Source organism: Oreochromis niloticus, linkage group LG17 (genome assembly GCF_001858045.2).
Source record: "Oreochromis niloticus isolate F11D_XX linkage group LG17, O_niloticus_UMD_NMBU, whole genome shotgun sequence".
Lineage (NCBI taxonomy): Eukaryota > Metazoa > Chordata > Actinopteri > Cichliformes > Cichlidae > Oreochromis > Oreochromis niloticus.
In genome coordinates, this window is record NC_031981.2 from 35209945 (window position 1) to 35236438 (window position 26494).

Below are 26494 nucleotides of genomic sequence, written 5' to 3' on the forward strand. Positions count from 1 at the left end.
CACAACAAAAACACTGAAGCTTTTTCCCAGCACTACATTTGTTTAGTGTGAATGTGTCCTTCACTGGCTACTCTGTAACTCTCTTGGCCATGTCTTCCACTATCTGTTGCCTGCAATTTCAGGGTTTTTCATCTTATGTAACATCCCTGCAAATGTTCAGGGAGGACTCTGTGTTAATTTGAGACACTGTAGTACAGCCTGCTAATACCTGACCTTCAGCAGCTCTGATATTAATCATTACATCAGTTTTACATTTTATCACAATTGACTATTGTTACTATTTCTAACTACTGGATTGAAGACTCGGGACAGAAACTGTCTTTCTGGCAAAACTTCAAATAATGCTGTGTCGTTGACCACACCTCAGCCAGTTATGTAGGAAGTCAAGGTGTTGCCTTTGACGAGTGACATTCAGAAACCTTGCACATGTCATCATGTTTATCCCAGTTATGTACCTGTGGGCAGAGAAGAAACTGGATCTTCAAGACGCAGTATCACCATCAAGATTCTCAGGCTGCACAAAGAAGTTCAAGAGCAAATCATAGATGTAGGTTATTACAGTATGCCTCTTACAATTTTGCAATGCTTGCAACAACAGCAAAAAAAAAAAAAAAAAAGGTTTTCAAATTAATTTAGTTTCTATGTGTCTGCAAATTCTGGTCTGAATTACTTTCAGACCAGAATCAGTGTACTAATTTTTAACTTTGTTAAGGAAATCAAGAATTTAAACTAAATGTTTAGTTTACATGTTGGTCTGTGCTGTGTTTGATGTACTTAATTCCCCATATAGGGATCAAGGTTAGCGTAGTGGGCCATGTAACCTGAGTGTTAAGAGGATATTCAGCAGCTAAGAGCGTATACTGTCATGATATGTTCCTTAATAAAGCTGCTCTCACAAGGTGCATCTGATTAAGAAGCAGTAGGCTCCAAAGTCTGAGACATGCAACAATCGTTTAGGTCAGTAAATTAACCACCTAATTAACCCCCTGAGGCCTAAGTCGTCAACGATGACAACCCCAACCTGAACCCTCAACTTGTTTCTCCAAGACTTATCCACGTCTTGTCAATTAAAGGACAGAAAAACACTTGAAACACGAGACACAACAAAAAAAGTTTGCCTTTCTCTAAAATATCAGGTCAGGGTTGCCAGCCATGATGACTTTGAGCTCAGAGGGTTAACTGAATAGAGGATAAATCAGAAGATAGATTTGTCAAGAAATGGATGTGTTTGTATCGTTAAAAACTCCATTCAGATTTTCCACTTCCAAGGATCAGTATAAAGCAGTGTAAAAGATCTATGATAAGACAATTAGAACTGTCCTCCAGCTGAGGACAGAGGATCAGGGAGTTTTAGTTTCCTGGACTTAATCCACCTGCTGTGACGCTGAGGGAGTCGGTCATCTACCCACAGCTTAACAAATGCTGCAGCTTCTGTTAGCGTTACGTCATTTGGTTGTTGGCTGTTCTTTTGAATTGATTTTAACAATTTAATTTGTTTTTTACTTTTATGTGTAAACCGATTGTAGGTAGCTGAAGAAGGTGACAGTGCCTTCGACCACCCTGAGGTTATATTGCCACTGCTACTAAAATCAACATCATTGGTGATGACCCCTAACCAGACCCTAGCAATAATACTGGGCAATCAGAATATGTAACTTCTGTTTTTTTAATAAAAATTGGTCTTCATAATCTTGGAAATGACAGAAGAAAGACTAAAAGTATTAAGGTCAGGTGTAGGGTTAGGGTGACCAGCGATGATTGCTTGGCCTTAACGGGTTAAAACATGTGTGCAAAGGATGTGAGCTTTATACATTAGCATATGCTTATAGGATATGTTTTTAGAGTTTTGACATTATCAAAAGCACTTGAACACATAGATAGGCTGGACAATGAGAAAAAAAACTAACCTCTCATACATGATTGCAAAATCAATTGAACTCAACTTGAAACCACTCATATCTGACACCTCATATTTGCTCAACAAGAAGAGCGATAGCTGGCTGTACACGCTACGAGGTTACTGAGGGTGAGCCAAAATTTCTAAAGCCTTTACATTTGTGGAAGTTCAACACTAGAAACAATGAAACTAAAAATATCCAAACCGGTTGCAAAATGTACTGCACAGTGACAATCATCACTTATTTCAGCATCATCAAAGGAGCCTGATTCCTCAATACAGCACAGCATTCCTGTGAATGCTTCCTCAAATATAATAATATATTGTTCCCAAGCACAATGTAATTTTGCAATGAATCTGACTGATTTGAAGATTTATAGTGCTCTGACGCAAAGAGCCTAGCAAACTGGAGGTCAGGTTAGGTATCGAGTATTTTGGCGTCAAACATGAGCAATGAAACTGAACAAATCACGGAGTGTTTGAGACACACAGTTCTCACAGTAATGCCTTCCTGACCTTGATGCTCAGACTCAGATGTTTCCCATTACCAGACTTTTTCCTAAGTGCTTTCTAAATATCATGCACACACACACACACACACACACACACACACCAGTGGATGCATCAGGGACTATTTGGGGTTCCCTACTTTTTACCCAAGGACACTTCAAACAAGTGACCTTTCATCTACTACACAGTCTCCTACTTTCTGAGCCACAGCCAGCCTAGATGCAAACATTTAAAATACAGTTCTTCTAAATTTAGGGAGTAATCTCATTTCTTTTCAAAATACCTGTGTGTGTTTCTTCTTCTTCCTTTAAAACTGAAATCCATCACTTCCTTTTCTACTGTACCCTACTACGTACCATTAAGAGCTGGTATATATTTTTAGATACTAAAACTGACTCCCTAAGTTTAGACGAATTACATGGTAAATGTAGGGAAGTTGCATAAGTCGAAGCTGAATTATGAAGTGCTACTGTGTTTCGAAACTGTTGAAACTCTGGCAAACACTTAAGAATCACCTTGTCTCATATTAGCTTTTTACACTAGTTCTCCTCAGTTATTAGTCAATGTGTGCAAAAAGGACATGAAAGGTAACCAAAAACAGTCTGTGTTTTTTTGCTTTTACTTTCTATATTGTCATAAACCATTTATCCAATCTCTGTTCTATGAATTACAGAAGACGGGTTTCTCGTATGCGCAGATGTGTAACATGTTTTTACCTTATGAGAAAAGGAGGCTTTCAAGTTGGTTCCATTTTTAGTAGGTGCTAAAGTAAATTGTGAAAGTGGAACATTTCTAATTTCGAAATATTTCCTTTGACCTGTTCTTAACCAGGAAATAGCTGAAGAAATGGCTGTAAAATCTTTGCACAAGTCCTTGACCTGTATGAAGGCCATCCTTTTTTCTTTAAAAAAAAAAAAAAAATCTAGTTTTTAAAAAAAAGGACTGAACTGTAAGTGCTTTGTAACTTTATTTATTTATTCGGTATCAAACCTGTAGGCTATAAAAAATGTATTTTAATTATGCAGGCTTATTTATTTATATGCTTGTCATTCTGGAGTAGGAGTACCTCTGATGTCCATATAACCCATCACTCAGTAAAGCTGAAGAAATGGTATTTCAACAACTTTCAAAAAAATATACATATATTCCACTCAAGACCACAAGAGTTAAAGGTACCTTTTGTAATTACCTGGTATAAATCTTAATAAACCTTTACCATTAGAGGGCAGTGTTTTAACAGAGAATTTTAATGAATTTGTAAGAACATCCTAGGTTCGCATCTACTTGTCACCTGTGTGGATACTGCGTGTCCTCCCACAGTCAATGCTCTGAGACCCCCTCAGTTTAGCCATATCATGATAATCACATACTGTGTTTATATTTTGTCTGAAACACATGCCAACAAAATGCTAACTAAGCTTTTTAACTGTCAGTAGTATCAGATATTTACAACTTTTGATTCATGGCTAACACTGCAGCTTACTTAACAATTAATTTTACAAGTCTACACAAAGCATTGTAAATCCAGTTTTGTGCTTATCGTCCACTCTCCACAAGCCACCAAGTTATGAAAACCTACTCCGATGTTCACTCTTGGTTTGTCCCTGTTTTTACCTGCTCCTGTTTTACTTTCCTTTGTTTTTTTGTGACTAACTGTTCTCTACAGGTGCTACACCCATTGCTAGCTGTCCTATTCATTACTGATTCACCCCACCAAGATAATGTCAGTGTTTCTTCTTATTGACTATCCTTCTTATTTTTCACTCAAATTGGCAGACTAATGGTGTGTTCCACATTAAGTCAGAAGATGGAATTTCCCAGTTGGAATTTTGATCAATTTTCATTGTTAAATAGGATTTCCTACTCGGAAAGCTCCACCAAGCAATCCTAGTTAGCAATCCATTGTGATAAAACTGTAAAACCTTTAATCTGTCCTGCCACTGTTGAATATTTGTGACTCTCTAAAGAAGCCATACAAAGAGCATTTACATGCAAGAAAGCATAAAAAGAATTGTGCTCTATTGCTAGAGAATGGCTTTAGCTTCTCTGTCCTATACTTAGATGTGGCGCAGCAGTGTTAGTGAAGTAACCCCTCAACTTAAGATACTCTCAGCATAAACATCCTCCGCACTTACATAAGGTCATTAACTAAAATCCTGAAGTGTAAACAACGTGTTGCTCTTGGTACACAAAACAAGCGGGTGGCACAATTGGCTCCCTGACCATGGGTTCTTGGGACTTGTGACATAAGGCATCTCACTGCTCTCATTGTGTTCACATTCCTCTGTTATTTGTTTGTATATGTAATGCAGTTTCGTTTGTTGTTGAACCCATTGTGCTTTGAAAATGTGACCTAAACACAGTTCATAATCATAACAGTTGTTCTGACTTCCACTGTAATTTTCTTACGCTATCTGGTTTGTCATGTAATCCGTGGACTTGGCCTGCTTCTGTACTTTGTTACAAGTTTGTCCACATATACACAGACCCAAACATGAGCACAATAGCTGGGGGCCGAGCAGAATGCCTAAGAGCTCTTAGTGTACTGAGGATACGTCACCTTGTCCGTCTGGGTCACAGAGGCAAATCCAATTCATTCCAGTACTTTTCCTCTCACTAAGTACACAGTGAGTCCTGTCTAAACATAAGCTGCTGCCCAGTTTATTCTACATACACAAGCTGGACAATCTGAGGATCCTTATTGATGAGGTGGTACTTTTCCGTGTTTCTTGAAATAATTACAGCAACACCATTTGTGACTAATGTCAACTGCAATATCTTTGTTTTGCTCTAAGAGATAGTAGCATTGCACACACATTCACTGTTTGTGCAGACATATTTTAGAACGATAATCAAGTAAAATAAAGATTGTGAAAAGGTTATCAAAGGTCTTTTTTTTTTTAAACCTTGTTTACATATTCACTGGCACACACTGGAATGCTTGCCATTGTGATATCAACTGTACTTTTAGCTATGCAAACATTTTCTAGACACCAAAATTATCTCACACCTCACTGAATGCTTTGACCAAAATATGCCCAAGCAGCTGTGGATTTCTTGCTCTGAGCCCAAGTACTGAACTACTTGATTCTGGTCCAATATTAGTTTAAAAACAGGTGTCCATGCCATATATGTCCATATATCCAAACAGTTTAAATTTAAAAAAAAAATATTAATTTTTGAAAGATGTTGTCATTTTGGGCAGAGGTTTCCATAAAAAGAGGAAGGATGTGTCATCCTTTTTCACCAGAATCTGAACTGTCACTTTTCCGCATTAAAATTAAAATAAATAAATAAATTGAAATCATGTTTTTTTAAATCATTTTAGTCACTTGGAACTGGTGAAATATCTCCTTTATACAGCATTTAAATGACTGTTGGAAAATCAGATAGAGCAGCGGTCCCCAACCCCCGGGTCACAGTCTGTGAGTCATTTGGTACCAGGCCGTGAGAGTTGAGGCTCAGGTTTTCATGGTTTTTATCGTTAACTCGGTTTCCCTGGGTCTTTTCCCATGTTGTAGTTGTGTGTCTTATTTTGAAAGAAATATTTACGAGTTACCATAGCGACCAGAGAGCATTAAGGGACAGAGAGAAGAAAGTTACTCTCAATGCTGTTGGCGCATTTCAGGAGGATGCTGCTAATCAGGTTACACAATTACACAGTGAATTTCGTTTATTTGACAATATTTTCAGGCCAGTCCTTGAAAATATTGTCTGACATTAAACCGGTCCATGGCACAAAAAAGGTTGGGGACCGCTGAGATAGAGAACAGAAGGAAGACCTGAATAAGCTCTAGTTTTAGAGATCTAACGTAACAAAGTTGTTGTTAAGCACTTTGTGATCTTTATCTAGAAAGGTGCTATATTAAAAAAATGATTTACTTTTAGATTAATACAGAGATTGCAGGCAAGACAGGACCACTTATGGTACCACGTAATGAGACACAGCTGGAGGTAATTAAGACAACGACAGGTGAGAAAGTAAAACTGAAGAAGCACAGAGAGACAGACAACTACTAAACTGACTGCTAAATTAAGTTACTGATTTCAGTTGACAATAGTGATAAAGACAGAAACTCGACAATTTAATGCTACTAGAGTTAGGGAACAGAGACTGCATCCACTTTGTTTCCCAAGTCTTTTTATGTGGTTTTTATGTGATACTAAAATGGAAACATGACTTTAGTGCATCAAGCTGTACTCAGACATTTTCACACAGAGAGGTTCATGACGATGAAGCCTCATGGTGAAGCTCTTGTTTCTTCACTTTGTGTGTGTTCTCATGGCAGGATTGTGTTTAGACATGCCACATTTAAGTTGTACTCACCCAAAGGAATCAGCAATGAAGAATTCTGAAGAAATTAGCAGTGCTATGAAATAGCAACGAATGTGCTTAATCAGTGCTTCTTTACATTACTGCCAAACCACAAAACATGTTCACACGTGCATGCCTCTTTGCATTGAGCTGGTCTCAGCAGTCTAATTAAAAAAAAAATTTTCCTGCATCTTAGCAAATTATATTATTAGTCTTGTTATTTAGTAATTTCACAGTTAAGTTTTGCAACCGGAGTATTTGCAAAGCTTTTGCAAGCGTTTGAACTGAGAAACAAGTAGCAGGTTCCCAACCTAAAGTCCAGTGTTTTATTAACCAGTCCATTCACCCTAACCTCCTTCTCATGCCGTGTAAATAAATGGCTCCATTGCTCCCAACTTTTTACAAATTTGTGTTTTAATAATAAAACAATCATTATATTTCTAATGGGCTTGTTTTATTTTAATGTTGAGTTACAGCTAGTTCCTCTGTTATCAGTACTGCTTTAAACAGATTTACTATATAATACTAATTGAATTCCACAACAGTTGGAACCTTGATCAAATGTAAATAAAAATAGAATGCAATGATTTGCAATTATCATAAAACTATATCTGATGTAAAATTAACATAGAAAACATACTGAATGTTTAAACTGTGAAAACACACCATTTAAAGACAAATATAAGCTTATTTTAAATTTCATGACAGCAACACATTCCAAAGGGTTTGGGTCCAGGTCATGTTTACCACTGTGTAAGCATCTCCTTTTCTTTTAACAACATTAAGTACGTCTGGGAATGGAGGACACCAGCTGTAGGGAAAGGAATGTTGTCCTGTTCTTGTCTGATACTGGAATCTATAGCTGTTAAACGCCAGGCCATTTCAGCACCTCTACAATTAAACTTTGTTGTTGTAATAGCTTAGTAGTAAAAATATTTATAAATAGTTTACCATTTTTTAGAATTGTGTTGTTGAAATATGCAAGACATTCCCTAAAATATATATTGTCTGGATGGGAGCAGACAAGTTGCTCTAAAACCTGTGTATACCTTTCAGCACTGATGATGTAATTCCAGATGTGCTAGTTGCCAATTCCAGATGTGCATTAAAACATCTGCACACCATGACAGAGGCAAGCTTTTGAACTGAGTGCTGAGTGCTTTACACTTTGACTCAACTTTTCAGGATTGGGTCTGTATAAAGGTCCTCTGCAGGTTTAATGTAGCACATTTGTTCCTTTTTCCCCTCAGCATCCAAATCATAATCATGACTGGGAGACTCTAATTATTATGAAAGCTAATAACATATAAATATAAGAAAAATACATATTTACGGTTCTCTTTGGAGAAAGAACATCAGCGCAATTAAACTTAATGGATGAAAGACCAAGGACAATCTCAGATAACATTTAAAATTAACATAATGACAGAATATACTAATTCCATGGTATGGCGGTATATGTGTAAACACATCCACAGACTGGTCACAGTGTGTAAGTATTTTGTGGAGTGGTTTGGGAGGAGACATCTGCTTCTGAATATGACTAAAACCAGATGTGTGGTGGAGTACAAGTACCTGGGTGTCAGCATCAACAAGAAGCTGAACGTGAAGACCAACACAGAGGCTGTATACAGAAAGGGGATGAGCAGATTCTGTTACCTAAGAATGGAGAGATTCTTCAATATTTATTATTATTATTATTAATTTTATTATGGGATAGATTAATCAATGCATAAATAAAGTATTTCTCATTAGTACTTTACACATTTGTCTAACAAGTGAAAGCTCCCCTATTTGATCTCAGGAGGAGACATGAATGCAACATAAAAGTCTGCCAACTCAAACATGTGAAGCTACTCACTGCGGTGAGACTTTATAACCATCAGGCTTAACTTTTATTACATTTTTGAAGTTGTTGTTTTTTGTTTTTTTGCTATTTTCACTTCCTATGGCATTGTAAACCTAATAAACCTAATCCTCTGTCTTTACATGTGATTTTTTTTTACAACTTTCACACTTAGAATTACTGCCAAGTTTCTGAATGACCTCACAATACTTTGTGAAATGGACAGTATTGTTTCTAGGTATCGGGCTGTTCTCACTGTGTCATTGTTTGACTAGAGATCCAGCATTAGTTTGTCATTTGAAAACTTAGGGTGAAGGCACAATAATACATAGCCAGACAAAGTGTCTACAGTGATCAGTAAGACTAATAAACTCAAGATGTCTCAACCGTCTCAGAATCTTGGCAACGTTACATCAGCAGCTCCACCCTGTGAGATTTAAATAAGCCAGTTAGTTTATTTCTGCTGCTAAGAAATGACTATGAGAATGTGCATGTTGGCGCTTTCTTTTCTTCCTCTCCTTGACCAAATAAGTGGTTTGGAAATAAATCAACCTGTTGGTGTCAAACTATGTAATACTCAACTGCTGCTTTGACTTCCCATAAGTGACATTACCCCGCCTTGCTTTTTTTTCTCTCCCTTTCCTGAGACTACGTGAGGCTCAGCACATCACTCTCTAGCATCCAATATTAATGTAGAGTGGAAAGGAGAAAGAGGTGGGGGAGGATGAGGAGAGAAACTGAAGGAGGGGCATGCTCAGGTGAATGTGACCTCGCTTACCTCACCAAGTACTCATCCTTAAAACTTTTTCCCCTGATTGCTTTTTTCCTTCACACCTTGCCCCTCCTCCTTTTCACACCATCTCTTCTCTCCTCTGTTTTCCCCTTTGCTTGCTTTTTCTTCTCCATTTCGGGCTTCGCCATCTGCCTTCTCCTAACTCTTTCCCTCTGTTTTTTCTGATAATTTTCTTTATCACTCATCCCACTTTCTACTGTCTATCCTAATGCTGTCATGTCTGCAGACCTGGATGATCCTTTTACTCATCAAATTGCGAGCCATTAACTTAGATGATATTTACATAGATCCAGTACACTGATATGAGGAAGTAAGCTTCTGTTGTCTAATAATGTCAGAAGAACTCTTGGGTGATAAAGCCTCTTCAGTATCACTTCCTTATTCCGGCTTTTTTTTTCACTAAAGCAACTCAAGTGTTTGCATTCAGAGTGTATTGTAAATACTTTTTGATCAGATTTAGTTCAATTTAGTTTCATTTATATAGCGTCAAAACACAACAGAGTTAAACACTCCAACAATAATACAGAGAATACCCAAACAATCAGATAACTTCCCATGAGCAGTCATTTGTTGGCAGTGGGAAGTAGAAACTACCTTTTAACAGGAAGAAACCTCCAGCAGAACAAAGCTCACAAATCAGTAATCATTAACTAACCAAATGATGAAATCTGAACACAGTTGTCTGCTTTTTGGTTTCATATGTAGCTATTTTTAACTTAATTTGTTTAAAAACATTTTCATTTTCTATTATAGTCAGTCAGAAGTTAACTTCTCTATATTTAAATCCCTTGCATAATTATGCTCTTCATTCTGTGAAAACAACATCCTGATTTCATTTCCAGTCAGGTTTGCTTACTGCCTCCCACCACTCTCGCTGTACTTCCTGTTGTTGATGTACACTAGTAAATATAGGCATTATGACAGAAACAAATACAACTTCCAAATGTGTATTTCTGACTAGTGTATCCTTCTGTAGAGCCTTCACTATATAATTACATTATCAATTCAAAGCAACCTTAAAATCTCAAAAAACACAAGTCAAGCCAAGTCAATTTATTGATAAGCCCATTTATTAAAAAAACAGCAGGTGATGGCCAAAGTCTTATATAATTAAAAGAAGAAATCAGCAATTAAAAAATAAAAACACAAAAACATAAATGTGTTTAAATGTCAAGGAATAAAGTTTTCAAACAGGTCTTGAAGATGTTTAGTGTTAGTGAGGTCCTAACTGCCCAGGACAAGCTGTTCCAAAGTTTAGGGGCAACTAAAGCAAAGGCCTCTGTGACCTCCTTAATGGAATAATCTGCTCAATTCTCATTTCAATTCAATTTAATTCAATTGTATTTATATAGTGCCAAAAAGACCAAAAATACAGTTGTGGAAATGCTTGTATTTAAACATACCTAATAAATATTACCCTCTCATTTTTTACCTTTTTTTTCTTAAAAGATAGAGATCAACTTACAGTGGTGTACCGGTCATGACCAGTATCAACATACTGATTTTCTATTACTGTTTGCCTTAGTGGGAGTTCCTACTACACAAAATGTCTCATCAGGGCCTCATGTGCTCATCTTAATTGGCCATTCATTGACATAATGCCATCTTTACCCAATTGAATCATCCCAACTCAGGGTCTAACCTTAAACCATATCATATCTCACCCCTAAAAGGAAGTATTATATCTTAAACAGGTATTTGAAGGGGTGTGAAAAAGTGACACCTAGCTGTTCTTTGCGTTGGGGGGGGGGGGGGGGGGGGGGTTTCTTTTCTTAATTCTAGATAATTACCTTTATAAAGTTATGGTTTTCTAATCAAAGTGTGGTCATTAAGGTATATAATTGAATAAAAAATACATGAAATCTTTGAAGACCAAAATAATAATAATAGTTTGGAGATGAAATTCACCTTCTTTTTCAGAGAGAAGGATAAGTTTTCTTTCACCTACACAAATAATGCCACATAGAGAATAGAGTGTCATCCGCATTTACTGGAAACAAAAGTAAATTGAGGATGTGCAGTGTAGGGTAAGTCTTACATTAAACTTTGTCTTACACTGTGTGACAAGAGTGTGACAAAACAACTTTTTTAAAAAAGCTGGTGACTTAAAACAAAACCAAAATTCCTTTTTGCCATGTTTTATGTTACTTGAAATGAAAAGAGAACATTTGTTGAGTAATAGAAGTTAGCGTAAGTATTCTAAAAGCATTGAATATGGTGGGGAAAAAACGTGCTGCTTTTGTGTCACATTGTATCTACCAGTGCCATGTGACACAGACGAAACATTAAGATGACTCACTACAGTAAAAAAAATATTTTGTGAGGCCGATGCAACTTTCCAGAGCAGCACGTAAAAGGACTATTATTTCACCATCAGTGTAATCAGGGATAACACATGCTCTATTTAATCTACTCGGCTCCATTCAAGCCCTGCTGAAAGACTTATCCTCTCCATTCAGCTCAAAATCTCCCTGTCAATGGCTTCTCCACAAAGAGAGAGAGATGAGTTTTCACTCCCCTGCACAAATAATGCAGGTAATGCATTCTTTACTGCACAGAAACAGAAAACACACATTTTAGCGTGTGTGTGTGTGTGTGTGTGTGTGTGTGTGTGTGTGTGTATGATAAAATTTTGGTTAATATTCTTACCATTAAACAGATATCAGACATCTGTGTTAATACACATCAAACTATCAACTACTTAAACTTGATTTAGACTTCTGTGGGAAATCTTACGTCGTAAGCGGAAACTCCTTTGAACCCTACACCACAAGCTTACACGCCATTTGAGCCATTGTGGGCTGCATTGACCCGACATATAGTTACATTTCTCAGGAGGTCCACATCAGGTTACATAGAAGGTTACAGCGTAGGGTTAAAAGGAGTTTCCGCTTGCGAGATAAGTTAAGCTGAAGCATAATTCACGTTTAAGCATCCCTGTACCTTTCTGCAAGGACTTTTATTTATATAAGACCAATATCTTCTATTCTTCATAAAAAAGTAGTGTGTTTGTTTGTTTGTTTGTTTGTTTGTTTGTTTGTTTGTTTGTTTGTTTGTTTGTTTGTTTGTTTTAGCCTGAGTATTCTTACAAATTTAGTATCACGTCAATAAGAACTGTAGTGTTTGTCACTTTAAATGAGTTTGGCCTATTTAGAGGTCAAGAGTGGCAGGGTCTGTGGAGGGCAGGGCCAGAGTTTGTTGTAAATATGCTTTTTGCTGGTAGAGCCGGTAAACTTCCACTCTCAAGCCCAACCAAATCCCAGACACTGCTGTACGTCTATGTAGTAGTCCAGTAATAATATACAGTACTATGCAAAAGATTTGAACCACTTTTTGCTTTTTTCTCTCCAAGAGGTCTGACTTTGTGGTGTCTGTTAAACTGAAGGACTTCCAGAAACCCTTGATAACTATTCCAGAAGGCTACTTGCAAAAATCGCTGTGTTTAAGAATCAAGGTGGTCATAGCACAGACTGACATTCAAGCTCATTAGAGCTTAAACTGTTTTGCCTTATATACTGTATTCCCATTTATGTTTAACATGCACTGTACTTTTGAGTCTACCTGGGTCAACAAGTTCATACAATATGTGTGTTCCTGTGATTCTGCATGCACACTCTGTATGAAACAAGATTACTTTGGGCTCAAGTGGGACAGGGACACAAGAACTAAGCAGGACAAGCTCCTGAGTCATGACTTAAACAGAGTGAGACATGATGCCCGGTCACCTGATGATGATGATGAATCAGTCTGTGAAAGAGAGTGTTAAAAAATGTCACCTGTCCTCTTTTTATGCTAATCTCAACTGTCTACGTTCAAGTAAGATAATGAGTTTTGAGTAGATTGCTCAGCCTTGGTCAACTAGGCCAGTCGCTATTACTGCCTTTGTAACCTGGCTGATTGGGATCACACACAATCCTTCATCAGCGCAGCATTAGACGGCTATTTGTGGAGCTGCTACCTTAGTTCATACTGTTAATAACAAGCCCACATACAATTCAAATGCCTGACACAGCAGCTCCTCTCTCCCACAGAGATTACAGACAACACACACATAAACACACACACCGGGCTAACCATGACTACCAGTGGCAAGCCACATGCAAGTTTGCTTCAGTCTGTGCTTGCCAACACAACACATAGTTAGACTGCGGAGCCTTGTCATTAAATTCACATCTCAGGAAAGCACGAGGCAATAACATTGGGGGGGGGGGTGTCAATTAAGTATAATAAAATGTGAGCAATCGTGATGCAAAATTGATTATTTCTAAGGAGAAAACTTGAATAGGTAAAGTGCACCAATGTGGGCGACAACAACATGCAAAGGTACAATGCAAAGTAGGTTTTAGAGTTTCACTGCCTGTGAGTGCTGAGGAAGCCTGTCAGTGTGTGTGTGTGTGTGTGTGTGTGTGTGTGTGTGTGTGTGTGTTTGAGAGGGAGGCGGAGCACCAAGTGGTGTACCTGACAGCAGTCACATAGCCACTCTGCCCACAGGATGACCAAACAGAGCCAAAACACTTAGTCTGCCCATGATTCAGACATGGGGAAATACCACATCCAGCTGGCAAAAATAGTGTGTGCGACACAGTGGCAGGAGAGAGGCAAATATAGGAAGGGAGAAGCATCTAGAATGACAAATGTTTAGCTCATATTAAAGTGAATTTCAGTGACTTATCAAGCACATCAAGGCTGAAACAATAACCAAAACTACTGACATGTGTTTCTGATTTTAAGCTGTTGGTAACTCATCAAGTCTCATGAGCTCATAAATGGTAAACAGAAAATGTGGAAATTTGCAATATACTGTGGTGATTTTTGCACATTTTGCACACTCTTTGAATGAAGCCCTTTTTCAACTGCATGCCTTTGCTTAGCAGCAGCTAAGCCAGAATTTTCCATCCGCCGGGAGCACATTTAGATATCAGGAGGCAATAAAACTCTCGAGTCATTTACTTATGGAAACTAGTAGGAAAAGACAGACCTCAAACCAACTCCTACTTTGCATATCTCAATGGAGATATTGTGTCATCTGCACAAATACTAATTTTTGTACATAAACCCAAATAGAGTTAAAATATTGACATTAGCTGAATAATAAGGAGTTATGGTGATGATGAAAAGGTGGTGATGGAAGTTAATTTCCAGAAAACATCCGTGCAGTTCTGATATCCCTGCGGCCACTTAAAATAAAATCATTTTAAACAATGCTTCAAAATAGTGATGGCTAAGAAATGCTCTGAAGGACTCTGGTAACAGCCTAATTAAGCTTTTTGACGTCTGGCCCTTAAACTGAGGTGAACCATTAGCATACAGGCTTAGATCAAAGATCACAGATCCATTCATGTGCTGAACAAGTAGCACTTCTAACTAAGGGTGTCTACTGCAGATGGTTATTTACCATTCTAACCAGCAGTCTGACGACTGTCTTGTCTTAGAAAATAAAATGAACAATTTGTACTTCGCTTTATTTAAAATGCTCTAATGTATAAGATCTCATTTATGCCAATAAAATATTTCTAGTCTATTGTCTACTGTCTACTTCACTTGGGACAAAATTACGTCAACAACCAATGTTTTGTCAGTTCTCCTGACAAAACATTTGTCTGTGCAAATTCAGCTTTTAACTTCAGTCATTGTTGAGCTGCTTCCTGTCGTCGGCCTGTGCCTTTCTGTCTCCTTATGTGTCGTTTTTCTCTATTGTTATGAATGCTGACCTCAGGGGCCCTTTGTGCTCTTCTTTAGGGCGTTCTGATGAGTCGTTCAAATGTGTTGCTGTCTTCTTCCTTTGGTTTGGCTAGTGTTGTTAAGCAAGTAGTTGGATTTGAATTTTGCTTGGCTGTTTCCTTACAGAATAAGTCTTCAAGGCACCCAGAATAGCTGCATTAAGATCAAGCGAAATCAGCCAATAGTTTCAGCACGCATTATATTGAACAACAATGTAATTTATATTAAATAAATTATATTTATTTCTAATCAACTTAGTTTATATATCCTGTTTTAAAATATGTTGTATGACTGTGTGTATAATCAGTTATAAATAATGCACAATTGTACAAATGTAAACTACTATACTAAAAAATTACAATTGTTTATGGTTAAAGCAGCACATAATGCAAAAAGGTGGTGCAAATAGAGCTCAAAGTTGAATGAATAAAAGCATGTTTAGCTAAAAATTTCAATAACAGAAACAACATACACAACATGAGTGCAGATAATTTTGGCACACGTGAACCTCCATATATCAACATGTTGCTGTTTAGCAGTGTAGAATAATGACTGCTGTTGAAGCTGTGGTGGAGAAGAGGTCACTAAACAAACTGCTGTCCGTTATGGATAATCCTGACCACCCTCTGCACTATTTACTCCACAGGCAGTGGAGAACCTTCTCTAACAGACCGATCCAGCTCTGCTGACACAAGGACAGTTACTATGTACAAATGCAACATTTACCATGATAACAGTTCATCACAACACTTTACACACAGCAAGGAAGTTTGCTGTGCTGCATTGACCACCTAATGTCAGTGAATACTTATTCTGATCAGTAAGTCATCTTAATTTTGCCTTGGAGATATTGATACATTACTTCGTATGGGTATTTAATTTACAGATCTACTTTGTTGCTTTTGTTAATTCCAGATATTTTTGTCATATTGTGCTATATGGCACTCTAGTTAGTCATGTCAAGTATACATTTACCTCATCTGTGCTATAGTATAGCTTCCAGCATGCTAACTCTTGCTTCAAAGCCATTATGGTGGCAGAAATAGCTCGCGTCATGCTAGCACTGCACTCTGCATTTGTACCATACCTTCTGTAATTTGTCAAGCAATAAAATTTGCACTATTAACTCAACCTTTTTTCAAAAAAGTGTCAGGCTTATCAGTGCTGTATACTTCAGAGAGTGAATAAGGTTAGTCATAGCTACTTCCTGAGTCCATTTTAGACTGATAAGCAGCTTGCAACTCTGTGACTCATGTGAATAGGTGAGACAGCCAGAACATGCAATGTCATGTGCACATTAGCTCCATAAAAGGAACCAGAGTAGCCCGAGTATTATTGGATATGGGCCAATGAAAACAAACAGGGTTTTTCCCCTATGAAGTGAATTTAATGGTTCAACAAAAGGGAGGGGAAAAAAAAAAAAAAAAAAAAAAAAAAAACCCTGCACAAAATATAATCATGTACAGTTCTATCAAAACAGAGTCTCTTTCCCTCCAAATACTTATTCACAACTACTTAAATATAAATAAGGAATATAACAAAACACTTTTACAAAAAGAAAACATTTCAAGTATCTCAAGCAAGCCTGTTACAGCAGTTTTCTGCACAGGCGTCACACTTTCCATTCAGTCATAACACAGTATTACAAAGAGTTACACACATTTTCATCAAGTCTCCCACAAGGGTTCCAAGTCATCTCCCATACAATGCCACTTACACCATATTTATATGCAAGTACCATATGTACACTAAGATTTACAGAGCTATTATTAACAGTACGCAATTTAACAAAAATATAGGTGCTTAACTTTGTGCGTAGCAGACAATGAGAGCAAAAAGAAAATAAACTTGAAGTAACGTTTCCCATCAGAGACATCTCTAATGATCAGCGTGCACTGTGGCACTGAAACTAAATGGAGAAATTAAATATTGAGATGACATTTAGAGTTAATAAGTGAAATGTGGTGCCTCTCAAGTAACGAGTCTGGAGAAAAATGGCGAGAAGCAGCATTAGGCTTGCAAAACAAGCACTACAGGCACTCTACGGCAAAGATCACCTCCATCATTACTGTGCAGTAACATGAAAAACAAACTAACAGAAGCAAAATGTTTCGCTGCTGTGCAAAATATTGCTCATTGTGTAGTGTCAGCATACAAACCAATTACATAACTTAGAAAAACATGAGTACATGAAAATACAGTGTACAACTACTACAAAGTTGACAATGTAAACTAAATAATAAGGGGGAAAAAAAAAAAAAAAAAAAAAAAAAAGAGTTCTCTGCATAACAGTCTTTGGTCTCTCCAAAGCAATAAACCACAATAAATTGGTTTCCATCAGAGCTGCAACTATAAAATATTTTTCAAAACACAGATTCAATCACAGAAAAAAGGAAAAAAAAAATTTGAGACATCAATTAAATACAATAACTGTGTTTTGAACAGTAAGATGTGCAGCAACTTGTGTCCTGGGCTTTAAGGAGGAAAAAAAAAAAAAAAAAAAAAAAAGGTCGATTTTGGAGGAGACTAATTTAACTTTGATGTTGCACCGACTCTTCAATGATCCACATGTCGATAATGTTTCACTGGCAGGGCTGCAGGATGTCATGGCGACCAGGTGAGCTCATCAGGTTCTGCAAACAAAACAGAGAAGTTTAGATTCATTTTGTACTGCGGCAGTTGGCAGCTATGCACTACATAGCTACTATACAGATCCATAACAACAAAAAAGGCAGCAGTCTTGCGCAAAGAGTGGCCAAAGATAGTGTAATATCTTAACCACACGTTACGTCATGCATGTTTTCTCAGCCCTAATCTGCTCTTTGATATTTTTAGATGCTGTGAAAACTTGTGTCGAGTTTGCCACTGTGCAAACAGGTTGCTGCGGCTGCACCGCTTTAATCCTCGGATGACTATGACAACATGCGCACAAATGCACACACCCTGCAGTGTTATTCATGCTTTTCCACTGCACCAGCAAATCCTATACTCGTGGCACCAGTGAAGTGTTCTGCTGTTGATACTCATTTAATTATGCAATTAAGTGTTTGTTTACAGATGATTTCGAACATGGCTCAGCAAATAAAAACAATTTAAGCCAACTCATCCTACTTTGCTGTGGTTGGCAGATTTAAGTAATGCACTCAGATGTGGCTGCTGGAAGAACTGAAGGAACTGCATAGCCTTTAAAGTGTGTTTACCTTTGAAAGACTAAGAGTGAAACCACCTTTAGATAGTGGAGGATGGTGCACCTTTAAGCAGCACAAGACAGGCCGAGAATAGACCAAAACACACAAAGACAAGAACAGGACAGTCAGCATGAGGATCAGGAGTGTAGTAGTGATGAAAACAGATTGGAATGACAGGAATGCTAAACAAAAACTTGGGAGTTCCCCATGAAATGAACTAAGAACCTTCCTCTTCCCATTGCTTCCACAAGCATGATTTTGTTACGATTTGTCATTTCCCATTACTCAAGTTTAGATTGGAGTTATTAATACATTGTTTTACTGTAAAACAGTCAAGTACTGTGGAAGTCCGGGAAAAGAAATGTCAGTGAATACGACACAGCACACAGGAGAAGAGGGTGACAGAATATCCTGAATACTTACAGGCAAACTTTGCCCAGCCAGTGCTGAAAGGTGTTGAGAAGGAGGAGAGGGCAGAGGAAAAAAGATAAAGGATGTGAAGAAGTGTGAGTGAACGCATGCATAAAGCTGTCAGGAAGGAAATGCATCTGTGACTCGTCACTTCCTGAATACTGTTCAGCTGGATTTCCAGCCAAGATAAACAATCTACTTTGCTTGAGTACAAATACACCATCTCTCTCTCTCTCTCTCTCTCAAACTCCACATTATCTTAACACCTACAGCCTCAAAAAGTAGAATTTTAAAGGTTTTGATAATCCCACCTGTCCAGGCAGAGTGAGGGGGATGTGTGATGGGCTGCAGAGGGCCAGCGCAGAAACAGAGGGGGGCAACTCCTGGATGGGGGCCTCATCCAGGTCGTCGATGCGAGGTTTCTTAATGTTGGACTCTGGGCTGGTTAGGGGAGTCACGCTGTTCCTCCTGATCAAGGTGCCAGGACCTCTCTTAACCTCCTGCAGGGAACCAAAACAAACAGACTAGACGGTCAAAAACATGCATGGGGTTTCAAGAATAAGGACAATGAACAGCAGCTGCTCAGACACAGGAAGTGACAATGACTCCAGCTCTCAGAAATGAGCTCCCATTACCTCTGGTCGCTCTCTGTGGGTGTTTACTGCCTCCACATTCAGGGAGATTGACTCCACTTTGCATCCATAAGCAACTGGGGTGAGTTTGAGCACCGTGTGGAGGGGACACTTCAGGTAGGGCATTTCATCTGGAATAACAAATGGCAAGGAAAATATGATTACAGATTAAAAACGCATGCAAGGACACATTTGGATTAGACCTTGATCCCATGTGGGTTTGTGGGATTTGGCGTACCCACCTGCACTCTTATCCAGGAAGTAGGCCAGCAGGCAGCGCATGACGGCTTGGTGGCAAATAACCAACACGTTCTCCTGCCTCTCCAGCTCCATGATGACTGGCTCCACCCGCTGCACAAGGTCCTGGTAGGACTGCAAAAATAGAAGGGGGTGTTTAAAAAAAAATAAATAAAAAATTGCTTTATATTTTATGAGGTAAAGTGTCAACGCAACAAATGGCTGCTCGCATACCTCTCCAGCAGGGTAGCGATAATAATATTTATCTTCATCTCTCAGTGCAAACTCCTCAGGTAATTTCTCCTTCACTTCATCGTACGTCATCTCCTCACAGACTCCCTAAAAGAACACACAGAGCACGTAGTCAGCTTAGACACAATGCCCAATTAGCAATGTGTAATACAACCTAAAAATACATCTTTAAGTGACACTCACTGCATCAATCTCATTAAGAGCCTTCCACTGCTCGTACGGGACTCCGAGGTGCTCGGCAGTCTGGATGCTGCGACACAGCTGGCTCGTCCAGACTTTCAGGTCCTTCAGCTGCTGCTCCTCCACAAATCGAGCCAGGGCGGATGAGAACTACAGCAGGCAAAGGAGTAGTCATTATCAGCTGGTGTTCATTATGCAAGATTTTTTTTTTTTTTTTTTTTAAAAAAAAGGAAAGTATCAGCTTATCGACTGGAGGCTTGCTCTCATTTGTACCTGTTTGCCATGAGGTGAGAGGCCAGCGTCACCCCCCAGCCTTCCCTTCAGATTGTCTGTGCTCTCCCCGTGCCGACACAAGTAGATGGTTCGGGGCTGGACGTGGATGTTCATTAAGTAGTAAACGATCTTGCTCTGAATGTGATCCTGGATGCGATTGACGAGAAAACGGCGACCCACATCGATTACCTTGATGAAGGAGAGATCCCTGGGAGAAGACAGGATGCAAATGATTCATCTGAATGTTTGCAATGACGCGACATAACCAGCAAGAAAAATCTAAGCTGAGAATTTTGGTAAGTGGCCTGTATTTATATAGCGCTTTACTAGTCCCTAAGGACCCCAAAGCGCTTTACACATCCAGACACACACACACACACACACGATGGCAAGCTACATAGTAGCCACAGCCACCCTGGGGTGCACTGACAGAGGCGAGGGGCGAATTTTATTTTATTTTTTTTACCTGTCGTATCGATCTGGGTCCAGAGGCTGGTAGCTCTTTTTGTAGCATTCAATCCTTTTCTGGAAATCCAGCATGGCTTCAGTCTTGTTACAGTCCCGGTAGTCCGGGCAGGACACCTTCACTTCCTGCATAGGAAAGAAAACTGTCAGACGGCAAACAACACGCCTGATGCCAGAGATTTGTGAGCATTGTGTAAAAACAGCACAGTAATGTCTCTGAGGTTATATTTGTGACTCACCATGATGTTCGACGCAATGACGCTGGGATCGTCGCACACAGACTCGATGAAGAAGATCTGAACAGAAAAGTGAGACTTTGTTTAAAAAGGTGCTCCACAGCACTGATTCAGTACTTCGGTTCCTCTGATAACATTAGCAGCATGTACCTTAAAATCATTCTCTTCCCCAAACTTGAGGATCATGTCTCGCCTTTCTCTTGTTGTGTTGGTAGCATCAAAGACCTACCAAAAAAAAAAAAAAAAAAAAAAAAAAAAAAAAAAAAAAAAAGAGAGAAAAGTTTAAGAAAAGCTTCACCACATGATAAGGTTGTCACAGAAACAAGTTATTTGAGAAAATGGGAAACTCACCGCTACTTGGCCACCTTCGTCCTTCAAATAGGACCTGACATCTCTCAAGGCTGCTAAGGCACACTGCCTGAAAAGCAACGATAAGAAACGTTTGTTTTCTTTTTTTTTTTCCCCCTTTTTTTCTTTTTTTTTTTTTTTAAATAAAGAAAATATGTTTTTATTTGGGGTGTTTGTGTAGCATGAGGGGAGACTTACTGCCTGATTTTCACGGCACACTCATTGTCAGGCTTGAAGAAATCATAAGAGCTGTAGTTCTTCACTGCTTCTCTGCGGTACTCTCCTACATTGAAGACTGCAACACACACACACACACACACACACACACACACACACACACACACGTGAACACAATGTCCTGGAATTGGAAACATGAGCTGATGCCGTTTACTTCCAGGACCACAGCGTTACTGTGAAACTGATAAGCTACTGAACAAATAGGAACAGTGTGCAAATGTGTGTTGCCGTCTGTAAGCATACCTTTGGTGGGCATGCCAATCCAGTTGAGGTAGCGGGTGAGTTTCCTGGACATGTACGTCTTGCCCCTAGCCGGCAGACCCACCATGACAATGACGGTGGGTGGGTTGGCGAAGTGGGGAGCACCACCTGGTGTAGAGAGATATCAAAATTGCGCTTGTTTGCAAAACAAAACATGTTTTTTTTGTGTTTAACTTCAATTATTCTAGGAGTTTTTTTGGTCACCTAGGTCTCATCTCTTTAAGGCAAGCCTCTCTTTAAGACAACAATACTCTGGCTGCTCATCATAAGCAACATTTGATGAGCAAGTGGGTGGGGCTTCTGTCGTCACAGATGACCATAACGGGCATATGCCCTTATGTGACATTAGGCAGAGCCAAGGCTATTTTTTTTTTTTTTTTTTTTTTAAAGTCAGCTTTTGCTCCAGTGATTAGTTGAACATATACCAATCTCATTATTTGAAACTTTGACAGTATGTAATGCTTTTGATTACAGGTCCATTATTTTGACTAGCATCAATGAAACACTGACTTTAAGTAACTGACTGCTGTGCAAACTAAGGTTTGTATCCAGTTGCATAAATAACAGGTTTTGAATTATTCTTTCAAGTCGCCAACCTATAATCTCCATTTCCCAACATGCTCCCAGTAAGCACGTAGCCGCCTGCCGCTGGCGGGCTCGTGTTCAGCTTCAACTTCACTGCACATCTGACCCACTTCTGTTAGCCTTCACGAGCCAGGACGATTTGTTTTCACATGACCAGATATACAGTAAGCCCCCCACCCCCAGAGGCTCATGGGAGATTTTACAGGGCTTACTTCGTGTCACGCCTGCTCCCTCTCTGTCAGTGCAGCATCAGCCATTCATCTTCAGATAGGCCCACGCATCTCCACAGCGCTGCTAATCTTGTTTCCACAACACAAGTGCTTAAACGGAAAAACGGATCAAACTTTAAGGAGATGCTCAGACATCAAGTCAGCCTTCCCTGTGTTGAACCTCCATCTTTCACAGCTGATCACCAATAGTTTTAGATCTTATGACAAAAAGGTTCAGTTGGATAAATTTGCAGGTTTATCTCTGGATCAGACCTAAAACAAAGCTTAAGCCAAACTCCCAGCACTGACAGACAACTGGTGAACCATGTGCAAAATCCTATCAATAATCCGTCAGAAGCAGAATTAAGTAACCAGTGGATTCGTGTGTATTGGAAGTTGGGTAAAAATACTCAGTTATGGTGATTTTTTTTTAACGTACAATTATTTGCACATTTCTTATTAGTGACAGCACACAAACGATCAAAAAGACCAAGGGGGGGGGGGGGTTGGAAGCACACAAAATAGGGATGTAAATGACATGAAATTCGCTTTACTTCTGTCAAATAGGTCGTTTCCTTTAGCATTTAATTCTGTTTTAAATGATCCAGAAGCAAGAAAGCAACGGCCTCCTGTCACCGCCCCATTCACGGGCATTTGCCGATTGACCAACCAGAAAACGGAACCAGCATCGTTCTCAGGTTGCGCGGGGGAGGGGAAGGCACTATTACCCATGGCAACAGGAGCTTTGTCAGGCCGGAGAGAGGTAGTGACGTGTTGCACGTGCTGAGCGAGACCACCAATCAATGAATGAATGATGCCGGTTTTTCGACTTGGCGATTTAGAAGACCGGCGTACGCGGCAGGTGCAGTGCATCACCCAAAGACTCAAGAATATTCGACCAAAACTGCAATTCAGTCACAAAAGTAACACTACGGAGTTGTTTTAAGGCAATGGCAGCGACCTGGTGACATGATAAGCATTCATACGGCAATACCCACCCAGCACCACAGTCACATGTCGTCAGAAAAAAAAAGAAAGAACTAGCTTGATTAGCGTACGTTAATACGCGGAAATACATTGAAAATACCAGTTATCGTTACATTTAAGTAACTACTGAGGTACCCACGAGCAAAGCATAATATCTGTAGTGTTTTACCTCTCCGCCTGTCATCCTTTGTGGGAACCCAGATCTTTTGGATCCTGTTCTGGGTGAGCTCTCTGGGCATTCCTTTGGGCCTTATGAACTGCACGGCACACAGGAGAACTAAGACGCTTAAATCCCGTCGATGAAAAGACTTCGAAGAGCCGGAGGCGATGTAAAGCTAGAGCGTAGTTCTTCCGTTCAGTCTATTCAGCGTACTGACCGGTGCAGAGCCGGGTTTAATCTACCGGCCTGTGCCACACATCCGCTATTTAACTCCGCCCGCGCGGCCGGCAGACAACGTGACTTGGGACCCGCGCGCGCGCAAGCACGTACGTTCACACACATTACACGCGCACACAAACTGCCACAGCGCCACTCTGTGGTGATCCTTAGAGCAGCACTTAATACGTAACCTTTTTTTTTTCATTACCGACATTAATGTGCAATAGTTCTTAAACCGACTGCAATCCACGGTATATTACTCATTTCATTCTATTTTTAGCAGCGGCGCCAGCGGCGGGTATAACTGATATCCGGTTTATTAATCAAAGCTCCATGTGATTCTATAATATTCAAATATTCCTGAAGCTTTCTGCTGTAGGTTTATTTTTTAAATATTTTTTACCATTTCAAAATGCAGCATTGCCATTAATTTCCATTTTGTCTCGGTCTAACGTGTAGTGTGAATGTATAACATTAACAATTTTTCTGTGCATTTCTGTGTATTTATAATATTTTCGAATATTATTGTTTTTATATTTTTTAGGATAATTGTGATAAAGTTTTTATAAAAGGGTTTATGCGTTTTATTCTTTTTATTTATTTTCATTTCATTAAAGAACGATTCCAAAATGATACGATTTAATGTGTGAAACCAAATTTTTCTTTTCTTTTTTTCCCTCCACGTCCGCGGTCTTTGTGGTCAAGATGATCCCCCCCCCCCCACGTTCTCCACGTCCACTCGCAACCCCCAACAAAATCTCAGCTACTTTCTTCAGTCTAAAGATGTGTGAAACCAACCCCAGAAGAGACGTGCAGAGCCTCACATCACCTCTCTCTCCTTCCTCATACTGGGCCGTCCCACTGAGTCACAATGGGTATCATTGGACATACACTGGTGTGGATTTAACTTTTTCAAAAATGCCCGCATTACCCAAGCACGCTTTCATCTTATAGCGCAATAAAGACATTCGAAGGGAAATGACGTGGAAAAGGCAGAAATGACAGACGAATGATACTGAAAGAAATTCAGGTTTGGTTAACAGCTGAAGAACCCGGAGAGGTTTAATGAAATATACGTTATATATATATATATATATATATATAGATAGATAGATAGATAGATAGATAGATAGATAGACAGATAGATAGATAGACAGATAGATAGACAGATAGATAGACAGATAGATAGATAGATAGAGAGAGAGAGAGAGAGAGAGAGAGATTTGTTTTTAAATCACATTATTTAAAAGGTTTTAAACACTTGCTCTAAAAATGTCACTTTTCTCATTTTAAACATTTAAACGTGTTACATACATCCTTTCCCAACAGACTGAGCAAATACAACTGCCTTTGTTTTGCAGTTGTATTTGTAACTTAAGCCTGGGCACTATAACAACAGTGTGCAAAGGGAGAGCTCAGAAAAGCTGAGCAGACAGACAGACTGATACATTACTCTCTAATTAATATGCTATAAAATATCAACAGGCATTCTATGATTCCCATTACTGACTTTACAATGGCTTTTTAAAAAAATGTAGACGCGTGTGAGATCTTTCTAAAAAAATAAAAGTGCCACATAGTAACATAAAAAAAATATGGGACAATCTGAAACTCCTTCATTGCCTAAGTTGGGACTCCTTTTGACCTCCTTTCAACCTTTTTCCCAAACCAACCATGATTCTCTACACCGTGTCCTGTTTACCGAATGAATCAGAGTGACAAACTCTTTCCTCTTGGACAAACAGTAGACACAATAGTTGTGGAATTTACATCCATCGTAAATATTCATACCGCGCACACGCCCCCCCCCAGCTGATTAAGAGTTAAACAAGGTCAGGTTTGTGAACCTTACCTGGAGGGCTGAGATATGTTCGGAATCTGCAGTGAAAAGGTTCAGGTGAAATGACTGAAAAAAAAAAACAACAGAAAAAGAAAGCAGGACATATATAAATGTTTGTAGAAGCACTGACACAGTTCAGGAATTTTAGATAATAATGTTATCACACTCTTTCCACCAACTGTAACACTGGAGGGGTTTTGTTCTTCTTTTTTTGGTCACAGCCACGTTAGTCCTAATTAAAGGGGCTGATTGTGCTTTTTCTTATTTTATGTCTTATTAAATATGTATACTGTTATAACTGTGGATGGTCTGATTAGCGCTGATCTCATTACTTTAAAAAAATGGCCAAATTTCTAAATAATAAGTAATTAAGTAAGGGATTACTTAAGTAGTTAAGTAATCCCTGTGATCTAAACAATATAAATGCTCCATATCTACAACCCATATTCTGAAAACATTGGGATGATGTAAAATGTGAATAAAAATGGAATGCAATGATTTGCAAATCCCATAAACCTTAACATTTTATTCACAACAGAACATAAATGAAGTTATTCGTTTAAACTGTAAAAGTCCACAATTTAAAAAAAAAAAATATTATCGCACTTTGAACTAGTTTATATTTTCAATTTCATGATGCACCAAATAGTTTCAATAGGTGAAAGGTGTGGACTGCAGACGGGCCAGTTCAA

At 38.9% G+C, this 26494-nt stretch overlaps 1 protein-coding gene across 4 annotated transcripts; it reads right to left on the reverse strand.

Annotated features, from left to right (window-relative positions):
• Positions 1–16453: 16453 nt before the first annotated feature.
• On the reverse strand, positions 16454–24049 carry pfkfb3 (6-phosphofructo-2-kinase/fructose-2,6-biphosphatase 3). 4 transcript variants are annotated; one of them, XM_005460407.4, is made up of 15 exons: positions 23753–24048; positions 21785–21910; positions 21503–21599; positions 21308–21374; positions 21107–21181; positions 20960–21016; positions 20722–20846; positions 20256–20463; positions 19986–20132; positions 19785–19889; positions 19556–19685; positions 19317–19444; positions 18993–19181; positions 18694–18716; positions 16454–17715 (listed from the first exon to the last, which is right to left on the reverse strand). In XM_005460407.4, exons 1-15 carry the CDS (start codon positions 23820–23822, stop codon positions 17709–17711), a joined length of 1554 nt encoding a protein of 517 aa, XP_005460464.1. In that variant the 5' UTR covers positions 23823–24048; the 3' UTR covers positions 16454–17708. The 4 variants fall into 4 exon arrangements, with proteins under 4 accessions (XP_005460464.1, XP_005460463.1, XP_025755574.1 ...); XM_025899789.1 differs by lacking the exons at positions 16454–17715; positions 23753–24048 and adding exons at positions 17735–18333; positions 22600–23736; XM_019347212.2 differs by lacking the exon at positions 16454–17715 and adding an exon at positions 17736–18333 and having other exon boundaries at positions 23753–24049.
• Between the last annotated feature and the right edge of the window lie 2445 nt (positions 24050–26494).